General features: G+C 35.3%; 2 protein-coding genes across 2 annotated transcripts; both read left to right on the forward strand.

Annotated features, from left to right (window-relative positions):
• Positions 1-293: 293 nt before the first annotated feature.
• On the forward strand, positions 294-3,026 carry gstm.2 (glutathione S-transferase mu tandem duplicate 2). Its single transcript, NM_001110116.1, is given in 8 exon segments — positions 294-393; positions 1,004-1,079; positions 1,156-1,220; positions 1,296-1,377; positions 1,487-1,584; positions 1,676-1,771; positions 1,890-2,000; positions 2,109-3,026. Coding segments are annotated over 8 exon segments (660 nt in total). The 5' UTR covers positions 294-357; the 3' UTR covers positions 2,205-3,026.
• Positions 3,027-3,395: 369 nt separating this feature from the next.
• Positions 3,396-8,233, forward strand: gstm.3 (glutathione S-transferase mu tandem duplicate 3). Its single transcript, NM_001162851.1, has 8 exons — positions 3,396-3,478; positions 4,719-4,794; positions 4,880-4,944; positions 5,020-5,101; positions 5,217-5,314; positions 7,216-7,311; positions 7,400-7,510; positions 7,844-8,233. Exons 1-8 carry the CDS (start codon positions 3,443-3,445, stop codon positions 7,937-7,939), a joined length of 660 nt encoding a protein of 219 aa, NP_001156323.1. The 5' UTR covers positions 3,396-3,442; the 3' UTR covers positions 7,940-8,233.
• The last annotated feature ends 3,490 nt before the right edge of the window (positions 8,234-11,723 follow it).

Consider the following 11,723-nt stretch of genomic DNA (forward strand, 5'->3'; position numbering starts at 1 on the left):
CAGTCCGGACACGCCCCTGAGTGAAACTGCACCCTTGGTCTCCTGAGGTCGCGTATTCATCTCCATTATTACACAAAAGTTTTTCTTTATTTTTTGTAAATTGTAATACACCTGCTGAAAGTTTTGGGTTTGAAACATGTTATATATATTTCACTCATTAAAGTATGCACGTTTGTTTTAAATTGATACTTTAGTATAATCGAATCCAAACATAATCCATCTTCAAGTCTCGGTGAAAAGATGTTTGTTAATTTTTTTGAACCATTTTGCTTTCCGTACTTTCAAATAGTTTGTGTTGTGTAACGCTAAAGGGAAACTGGAATCGGCTGCGGTTACTGTACATCACCATTTTACAAAATGGCAATGAAATTGGTATACTGGGATATACGAGGGGTAAGATATTCCTATTTACATCAAGCATTGTAGAACTTCTCATGCAGTCGCCAGCAAATGTATTCTGCGCGGTTCATGTGTGAAAAATACGTAGCTTGTTTACATTCCTCTCAGAAATGAATGAATGATGATCAACCAGTGGAGAAAGTTTAAAGCTGGTGCAGATAATGGATTGCCTGCTGTGTCGCAGAACTGTAAAAACTAGACTAGCTATATAACATTACCATCCTAAGGCATATACAGAGATAATTTACGCGTTTTTTTCTGTCTATTCGGGAGTGGCGACACATGCATAATCACGAGTCTAACGTTAGATATTCATACTATTTCTACGTTGTTTTGCTTAAGTTTAAGAGCAAGTTGTCGAGCAGAAGACAAGTTAACTGCAGTGATAAACAATTTTACTACGTTGTTTCAGAAAACTAGAGCAGATCTATGTGGCAGCATTTCCATAATTATTCAACAAGTTGTTTGTTCAAAGTTATTCACTTCATAAATGTGCAAAGTATTTACAACCCATGGTTTGTAAGGGTCAAATAGATTGAAAGGCATTTTACAGCAGCAGCAATGATCTATAACAAACTATACAAATCAATTTTAATTCATCCAGCTTGCTCAACCTATCCGTCTGCTGTTGGAATACACCGGTACCAAATATGAGGAAAAGTTGTATTCATGTGGTGAAGGTAAATCAATATAACTACATAACAGGTATTTTTTCTTAAGCAAACATGGAGTGACGTTCTTATTATTGTCTTGCAGCTCCCAACTATGACAGAAGCTGTTGGTTAAATGATAAAAGTAAACTCAAGATGGACTTTCCAAATGTAAGTTCTATACTTTTCTATCTTCTTCTTGCAAAGTATGACATGAATTAACTAACCATCATCGGTGTTGATTAGTTGCCCTACCTAGAGGATGGAGACAGAAAGATAGTGCAGAGCAATGCCATAATGAGATACATCGCTCGCAAACACAACCTCTGTGAGAGCTGCATTTATTTGTTCCTTCATAATTTTTTTGTACTGTTTCCAGTATCTTTTAAATTAATATAACGTAATGTAATTTTTTTTTCACTGTCATGTGTTTCTAGGTGGGGAAACTGAAGAAGAACAGATAAGAGTTGACATTTTGGAAAATCAGGCGATGGACTTCCGCAATGGATTTGTCCAGCTCTGCTACTTTGACTTTGTAATGGACTATTTAATATGTACTACAGTGTGTTTGATTTTCATTTCAGAAGATGACCTATTAGTAATATTTTCAATTAATTTTCCTGCAGGACAAAAACAAATCCAGTTACTGTGAGAAACTGCCAGGAACTCTAAAGCAGTTCTCTGACTTCCTTGGTGACAGGAAGTGGTTTGCTGGGGACAAGGTAAATGAGACTTAATCTTTTGAATATGATAATTTTGTCAATTCATAGATGTTGTAAATAACAGACTGTATTCTGTGAATATTTTTTGGTACGTTCACCCTACTGTCACTTCCTCCAGATCACATTTGTGGATTTCATCATGTATGAGTTGTTGGATCAGCATCGCATGTTCGAGCCAGCATGCCTGGATGACTTCAAAAATCTTAGATGTTTCCTGGATCACTTTGAGGTTAGAACTCAGTTTTTTGCACACAGACTTACTTCATAATCTTAAATAAGTTCTAATGTTTGCGGATAAAACCGGTTGTGACTAAATGTGAATTGTGTTTTCTGTCAGAATCTTGAGAAGATTGCAGAATACATGAAGTCAAACAGGTTCATGAAAACACCTGTGAACAGCAAGATGGCCAAATGGGGAAACAAGAAAGAGTGAAACCAACAAGATCAGGGGTCCGTTCTTCATACATGGATCATTCAGTTGGCTGGATTTGATTGTTGATGATTTTACACAATATGGGATAGTTTCTTTATTCAAAACTCATCCAGGAGTTGTTGGCATAGCAGCAGTTCTGATAGACCTGATCCAAATAATTTAAAATAATTATGTCTTATCCACTGTATTAAGAAACTATTTTTTTGGCTCCATATGTAAAACTTAATTTCTAAAATCTTGACACATGGCTGCTGTGCTGCCAGCCAATAACTTCATTGCTGGTCATGTTTTTGAGGATTAATGAATCAGTTCTTCACAACAAACATGAACACTTGCAGCAATCTCAGATTAATTCATCCTAATATTGTAACCTTATCGACAAACTTGTTTAAATAACCAAATTATCCCGAAATCAGTTATCAAGATTAAAAGGGCCAGAATCTGCCAAATCTTCTCAGTTTAAGCGAGGTATGAACGGACCCCTAGACCACTGTTTTAAAGCATTCCAATAGACAAGCAGTTTGTTAAATGGACATCCCAGTGATAGTTGACATTAGTGTAGATCAGAAAAGCATAATGCAACAGTCTGAATTCTCAGTGGTCGTCTATAGAAATAATGACATTGAAAAGCACTTCTGTTTAGGTTGTCTGTGTTCAGGTGAGTGTTGCACTGTGATTTTTCAAATTGATTCCATGAAAAGAAAAGAAGCATTTTATTGTTAGACTTCGATTTAGATTGTTGATTTACATTTTCTGAATTGTTAACAAAGCATTAAATGCAGTACCTTATTTTGACTAAATAAAGAGCACAGATTTGTTCCATGCATATTTATTTCTTGGGGAAACCTATTAATAAATGAAGTATGTTTATTTGCAAAAACAGATAACTCCATTTTTAGTTATTCCTAAAAGTTTATTGATTTTCAGAAATCATTCTATTACATCAAATTATTACAAATATAAAAATTCTGAAAGTGGTTGTTTTTTTTGTGCAAATGAATTCTAGCTGCGTGTGGTAATTTAATTCACAGTTAAAGTGGAATTAAATGTTGAATTTTTTAACTGACTGCTTAGTGCAGCAAGGAGGATCTGGAGCGCAGCTCTGCCCATATGGATCTGCAGTGTGAACACGCCCCTCAGTGTAGTTAGCCCCGCCTATAATCTAAAACTGAACTCTGATTCACCTGAGCGCGCCCATTCATCTCCGCTCACTGCTCCTGCACGAAGTTGGCTGCAACATGGCAATGAAGCTGGCATACTGGGATATCCGCGGGGTAAGAAACAGTCATTTTGCTTAACTGGTTAAGCGTTTTATTCTCAGATTATTTATTTATTTATTTTGCTTAACGTGTCAACCAGTTAAAAGATTAACCACTTAAAGCTTATCAAAACTCCCAATAATATATTTTGATGCGTTGCAACTGAAGTAGCTGTATATAAACAAAAATGTTGCTTACTACTAAAAGAAAACTATAGAATAACATTTTTAGTATACATGAGGGGGAAAAGGAACAATGTGTATGGATTTTTTTTACTTTTCTCTTTTCTCCATTTTCCTCCACTTTATTATTTTACCTGCAAGTTGCGCGTGTCAATTTTGGGTGTGGTTAGACTACTGTACATTATGACGAAGCTCCTGCGGTATACTTTGAATGAATTCATAAAAGCTTTTCACACTAGCTTTAACTCTGTTGACTTTTTTTTCAAAGCCATGGGCAAATGTTTATTTAAAACTTGGGCTATTAGAATGTATAGACTGCTTTGCAAGGTTTGCACCCGATAGTCAAATCTTTAGGTTATCTAAATGTTCTGCAGCAAACAGCTTCTCACAATTATTTATTTATTTATTGCTTTCAGTATTATTATTTTCCGTTAAGAATTCCATTCTAATTAAAATACGTCAATGCCAGCACAGATTTTTCCCCCCAGTTCAAAGGTTTCGTGACTTATGCTAATCATCTGGTAAATCACAGCAGTCAAATGTAGAATTCTAAAAATAAGACAAGTGTAAAAGACTGCAAACTGTACAACCTGAAGAAAAAAAAGAACTGTCCAACAAGAAGCATTGCAAATGACAATTGAATCAATTTTAAAAATGATCATACATATTTAAAGAAACAATGCATTTAAGGTTTATTGCAAAAAAACAAACAAAAAAAATATATATATAAAATGCAATTTACTTGCTGCAAAATGTTTTGTGTACTTGTTCACTTTTCTTTGGCTTGAGCGAAGCATGAACCACGGAATGTACCACCATTGTCGGAGCAAATTCAGATTTTTTTTCAGCAAGTAGAAAGTAAAATTTTGCAATAAACCAGAATTTGCTCAGAAATTTTAAGTTATTAATTTCTGCAAAGTTAGTTGATTACTGCAAAAACTAAAATGTTATCTGTTTGTATACAAAGTTTTATTTATTTATTTTTAATCCTGATCCAGATCTTAGCTAATTTAATTAGTGATAGATATTCTCAAAGGGTATCTTTATGGTCTGGTTATCAATTCTGTTAACAGATTGCTCAACCAGTCCGTCTACTGTTGGAATTCACTGGTACTAAATATGAGGAAAAGTTCTACTCCTGTGGTGAAGGTAAGTACTGCAATTATAACTCTGCAGATATTTTCACTGTAAACACAGTGACGGAATCTGAATATATTGTGTTCTTATCTTTCAGCTCCTGACTATGACAAAAGCTGCTGGTTTAATGAGAAAAACAAACTTGGGCTGGCCTTTCCTAATGTAAGTTACGTTCTTAACCACATTTATAGAAAAATAGCAGCAATGGAGGAACTAAGAATCTTTGTTGTTGATCAGTTGCCCTACCTAGAGGATGGTGATACAAAAGTAGTCCAGAGCAATGCCATACTAAGATACATTGCCCGCAAAAACAACCTCTGTAAGTACTGGGGTCATTTAAATCTCCATTAAAAAATTGTCTTAATTTTTTCCCTCAAATATCAATGAAAATAGTGTCCAATGTTTATATTTTGTTGTAATGGGAATGTTTCTAGGTGGGGAAACTGAAGAAGAACAGACCAGAGTTGACATCTTGGAGAATCAGGCGATGGACTTCCGCAATGGTTTCATCCAGCTCTGCTATGGAGACTTTGTGAGTGACTGATCATGTGACTATGCATTAGGGCTACATGATATTAGGAATATATGTGATATGGTTGTTGAGTATTTTTATGATATTACTACCTTTAAAAAAAAGGCAATTTTATCAGCAATTTATATAAAATATAGTGTAAAGATTATATTTAAACAGTTAAGTGATTTTTTTCAAAGCTAATAAAAATATCAACATGGAAAAATTCTGATTTTTATTGGCTGATGTCATTTTCCTCTTTATTCAACAAGCATTAGTAATTCTTTTCAGCTGTAGGTTCACCTGACAGAACCTACTGGGTGAGATGGGAATGAAGATAGTAAAGGCCCCATCTGATTGGTCAGATTTGGATAAACAACCCATGCATGCAGCACACAAATGCTTCACGCATAAAATAATTCAGTTTATTGCGCTTCTCTGTGATATGAATATTACACGTTCCAGTGACTAGATTTACATGGACAGTAATCAATTTTTTTGCCTTAATTTGAATAAGACAGTAGCCCCTTTCACACAGTGATACTAGTAAATATCTGGAAAATTTTCGGAACGACTTAAACTAAAGATTCAAAAAAGAATTACAGAATTTTTCCAGAAAAGAGCATTCACACATCCATTCCAAAATACAGGTCAATCCTGACATCATTAACCAGAAATGACCTCTAAGCGCGTGCACTTGTATACATTACAAACTCTGTGGATGGACATTGTGAGTATTGTAATCAACTTTGATGAAAACCTATAGAGGTACATTTTCGCATGTCGAGATGTACATATTATGTGTGTGTGCTGGCACTCGCTGAAGGAAGCAGAGCTTGAAGGTAAACAAACAGCTGTTTGTCGTAAGCATTTTATTGATAATTATTTATACAGTTGGCATTAAGAATGAACATAGAAAAGTTTTCTGACTATCATCTAGCAGCTAATCGTGTCTGGAAAAATATTCCAAGGCTTTTATTTTCATAAACAGCGTGGATGTGAATGTGTCTGAATGTTCTGATTGGCTGGAGTAGACATCTCACGTCAGCGTGTTCTAAGCATGAACGGGATCTTTCAGGCAATCTTCTTAATACGTTCACACATCATATTTGGAACTCGCCATACAAAATATTGTAAAAAACGATGTTACATATAGTTTCTAGGTATAATTTATACTTCTAGATGTTTATTGGGGGCCCCCAGATTTTCTGGGCCCCTAAGCGGCCGCTTACCTCACTTATTGATTTAATCTGCTCCTGGTTATAACATTCGATTAATATCCTTGCGTCACCATGCTATACATATTTCCTCATTCAGTTTCATTTTTAATTTGTCGACTTTACCTTTAGTTTGGCACTTTCACTTTCATTCAGGAACATTTCATGCATGCCCACCGTGACAAACAAGATACTGGATGTGAGTATGAACTGCTGGAAGAGTGTTGTTTTAATGGAATTTGATCCCACTCGCCAGCATGGGGGAAAAAACTCCATATTTCATGATGCAGGTGTCTGTGGTCCTTTACTGACTCGGTAGCTGCAGAGAATAGTTAAACAGCTGTGTGTGTATAGACTATCCTGTCTCAAATGCTGCAAAAATCCTACACAATGATGATAGTTTGATTGCGATGTTTACGTGTCTGTACTGCACTTTATTAATGCAACTAAAATCGGCATACTCCATATGTCTTAGTCCGATTTCTGTTTTGTCCAAAAATGACCTTAATTAAATTAAATTAATAAAAAATGGCAGTTTAGATGGTAGACTCCTAATCAGAGTATTGTCTTAATCGTATTAAATTGGATTATTAGTGTTCATGTAAACACTCAGTTCAATGATAATTCAATGATAAATTTGTGCAGCCCTAATATGTATTAGTGTTGAAGAAATGTTCAGATGATGTAGACTGTTTTTGATTACAGGACAAAAACAAACCATGTTACTGTGAGAAGCTGCCAGGATCTCTAAAGCAGTTCTCTGACTTCCTTGGTGACAGGAAGTGGTTCGCTGGGGACAAGGTAAATGAGACTTAATGTTTGAAAGCTTTTTTTGGGGGGGATAGAATGAGGTTATGTATTGTCTTGTCCCACCTTTGTCATCATGTAGATCACATTTGTGGATTTCATCATGTACGACTTGCTGGATTTACACCGTATGTTACATCCAGAGTGTTTGGATGACTACAGAAACCTTCGATCTTTCCTGGATCACTTTGAGGTTTGGATTTTCTCTTTTGACACATGTAATGAATTTATAGTTCAGCCTGTTCTCATAGTGAAATTTAATGATTTTACATATTGCTAGAAAAAGGGCTAGCTTGTATTCAATTTTTATTTTATTATTATTATTTTTTAAAGTCATATCCCAAGACTGTACACCTAAACTTAATTGTAATTGGGGGAAGAGCAAATTGTACAAGATTTTACAAGATCGCACACATATCTCATACTAATTAGCATAAAAATGTGATTGTCATGAGACTGTAATGGATAGTCTCAGATTAGTTATGTTTCCTGTCTATGGCTGAATATGAATTGTGTTTTCTGGCAGAGTCTCGAGAAGATTGTAGCATACATGAAGTCAAACAAGTACATGAAAACTCCTGTGAACAACAAGATGGCCAAATGGGGAAACAAGAAGGAGTGAAACTAACAAGATTGCTGTCTGTTATTTTTGGTTCTACTTTTTTTTTTTTTTTGAAACCTCCCAATGAACAAGAGTTTGTTCTTTTTTTCAGATGTACAAGCTACTGACACAGTGTTTGTCTACAAGTACAGTGCAGCTGATTAGCACGTAAATTGATGTTGATGATGACAGTTTGATGTCATTTCAGTGTTACATTATCGGTTTTCTACAAACAAATGTTTAAATGTAGGATCTTTTTTTACACAATAAAGTGGTTCAGTGCATAAAAAGCCTCATTGAACAGAAATTAAAGCCAAAAATGACTGTGGATTTACGTTATTTCTCCCTACGATGAATGCCAATGGCTACCATCAGGCAGTATTCTTTTTTTGTGGTAAACCAAAATCCCTTTAAGGCAGTGTTTCTCAACCATGTTCCTGAAGGACCACCAGCTTTGTACATTTTCCATGTCTCCTTAACCAAACACACCTGATTCAGATCATCAGCTCATTAGCCGAAACTGAAAGACCTGAAATAGGTCTGAACGACTAAGGAGACATCCAAAATATGCAGTGTTGGTAGTCCTCCAGGAACATGGTTGAGAAACACTGCTTTAAGACAAGTCATTTCACTCAGTGGCCATCTTTAAAAACACCTCTCGGGCAGTATGCTCAAGCATTTTGTCTGAATGAGGAAATATGAAATTCTCCAAAACTGCTTGCCAAGCTTACCCTTGAAACTCATATTAGGAATCAACAATAAAATTAAACAACTGTGTCTTTAGTTTCATTTCTAAACATCTAAATCACACAAAGAAACTCATGTCTAGTCCGAGCCCCTGCCCTGGAGAATCATCAGTCTATAGTGAAGGATGATTGGCTCTTGAACTAGTAGGCGGGGCTTTAGTCACCATATTGACCGTTACACTTCTCCCCATTTAAAAAGATACGAGTGGCATGTCTTGTGTATTCTATAGCCTTTGGCTAAACACAATACATCATGTGTAACACAACACTGCAAACATGTTTCAAAATCAAATAATTATTCAAAGCACATGACTAACATTTAGTCAATCATAACACATTGACAAAAAAACACTAGCATAAGCTGACATTACAGAAACGGCATTATTTTATGTCAGGTCTGCCCTTATATTTGAAGCCTCTACATTTTTGTGTTGGGTTTAGTAAATGGAGGCAATTTTGTTTGTTTTGCTGCAGAAATTCAATACAAAAAAAAAATGAGCGACCATATCAGAGTAGCTTTATTAATTATACAGTTTATGTAAAAAGAAATACAGACACAGAATTGTTGCAGTAAAGACTTTATTTGCAAAAGGACATTACCGCTAGATATACAGACAAAAAAATAAATAAAACTAGTAATCTTCTGCATTTGGCCACATGTTCTTATCCACATCACACCTCATATCTTCTCTGGCAGGGCAAGAATTCTCTTGTTCCTTTTCCACTCATGATCACCCCTAAGTGTTCTTTTTTGGAACATGATCGTGTGTTTGGAAAAACCTGAGTGTGATTCCTAGATATGGAATCTGCTGTGATGTATGTATTTACATAACTGCAATAAGCTGTTCCTCTTTGACAATGGAATAAATTACAGGGAATATATTTGTGTTTCAATTCACAACAAGAACAGCTGTTCACTTTGACTTTAGCCTACATAAGTTGTGTTTAGAACATGATGTTATCTGTTCTGACGTACAGAGGGAAAGCATTTGTAAATTTGATTGTTACATTACATTGTTTTGGTCTTGGTTGAGCTTGTTTGTGAAAGACGTTCAAGTGGTGTTAACTGGATGCATTTTGCATCAAAGCAACAGGAAATGTGTTAATTGTATAGCCTACAAAGACGGAAGTTGTGCTTACCATGTTACAGTTTTTCTGTCACTGGTGCATTTCTCACAGCACTATTTACATTTGCACAACATTAATGCATTTCTCAACAACAGTTATTCATTTGTGCACATTATAGTAGCAGTTTTTCATTCCCTCCAACAAATTGCAAATACTTTTGGACATTCATCAATTGCTTTCATACAACTCAATTGCTTTTCATACAACAATAAGCTGTTTTGCTTATTTGCTTATGTCATGTCAGTCAAAATGAACTAAACTTGTGAATGCTGAATAGTCATTCTATATAAAACTAACAGTCTTCATTTCATTACTTGAGTCATTACATGAACTAGTCAAAATCTGTCAAGCTAATTTTATAAGTTTTTATTTTTATTTTTCCCCTGAAAATGTCTTCTAAAATGACCAATTTGATGAATGATTTACAGACCTGTGTATGTTGTAGGTTCAGTTACAACACGTACTGCAATATTGTTTACAGTTGTGCACAGCTCTACCCAAAGGAAGTTCATATTTGTTGTAAATAAGTACTTAAAATGTGAAACATGCATATTGAGTGTCTTGTACTTAGATACCTCACTAAATGCAGTGATGTCTAACTTTACTGTAGTTTTCAAATGGCTGTGCAAATATAGTGCGGTCTTGAGCATTTTCAGGAAGTGTCACCAAAATCTGGCTTTTTTTGCATTGGAAAAACTTCCAGAGTAAACTGTCATAATGAAAACATGACAAAGCCATGTGACCATCTTATTCATAAACAATGGAGTTAGGATTTTTAATTTTGATGACACTGACACTTAGACATCAATTCTTGCTTTTGAGGAATGAGCTCTCCATTTTGAGCAAGTGACACAGGTTATCAACTAGGTTTAGCAGTTTGTACAAATTGTTTTGAGAAATGCATCAACTGTTGTGCAAATGTAAACAGTGTTGTGAGAAATGCACCAAAGTGACTGAAAAAGTTTAGGAAACTCTTAAGTGTATTGAAAAAAAACAAAACTGTCATAGCGATTGTAATAAAAAAATTTTAAAAATAAAAATTTTAAAAATCTGACAGCAATATATTTTAATCAGGTAAGATGGTGTACAGGGCGACACAGTGCATTGGGTAGTGCTGTCGCCTCACAGAAAGAATGTCTCTGTTTGGAGCCTCGGCTGGCTCAGTTGGCGTTTCTGTGTGGAGTTTGCATGTTCTCCCTGCATTCGCGTGGGTTTCCACCGGGTGCTCCGGTTTCCCCCACAGTTCAAAGACATGCGGTACAGGTAAATTGGGTAGGCTAAATTGTCTGTAGTGTGTGAATGTGTGTGTGTGTGAGAATGTGTGTGTGTGAATGTGTGTGTGTGTGTGTGTGTGTGTGTGTGTGTTTGTGTGTGTGTGTGTGTGTGTGTATGTATCCCAGGGCATCCGCTGCCTAAAAACTTGCTGGATAAGTTGGCAGTTCAGTCCGCTTTGGCGACCCCGGATTAATAAAGGGACTAAGCCGACAAGAAAATGAATGAATGAATGGAGTGAGCGGGGTACATTTTTTTTTATGCATCTGCAAAAAAAAAAAAAAAAAAATATATATATATATATATATATATATATATATATATATATATATATATATATATATATATATATATATATATATATATATATATATATATATATATATATATATATGGCAAATATAACCTTTACATTTGAGTTCATAAGCCTGCAGGACCGAATGATTTGAGAAAAATCTTGCAAAATCATTCATTTTTCTTTGGCTTAGTTCCTTAATTAATCTGGTGTCACAACTGCCGAATAAACCACCAACTTATCCAGCATGTTATTACGTAGCAGATGCCCTTCAAGCCAAAACCCACACACTCCTACATTCACACTTACATACTACAGCAAATTTAGCTAATTTAACTCACCTGTACCGCATGTCTTTGGACTG

The sequence above is a fragment of the Danio rerio genome, chromosome 8 (assembly GCF_049306965.1).
Source record: "Danio rerio strain Tuebingen ecotype United States chromosome 8, GRCz12tu, whole genome shotgun sequence".
NCBI classification, from domain to species: domain Eukaryota; kingdom Metazoa; phylum Chordata; class Actinopteri; order Cypriniformes; family Danionidae; genus Danio; species Danio rerio.

Bases quoted from the DNA above. Each gene is read 5' to 3' on its own strand.
- gstm.3 (NM_001162851.1), top strand. From the start codon at position 3,443: ATGGCAATGAAGCTGGCATACTGGGATATCCGCGGG. The intron at 4,945-5,019 runs GTAAGTTACGTT...GTTGTTGATCAG, and splicing joins TTGGGCTGGCCTTTCCTAAT to TTGCCCTACCTAGAGGATGG. The intron at 5,315-7,215 runs GTGAGTGACTGA...TTTTGATTACAG, and splicing joins AGCTCTGCTATGGAGACTTT to GACAAAAACAAACCATGTTA.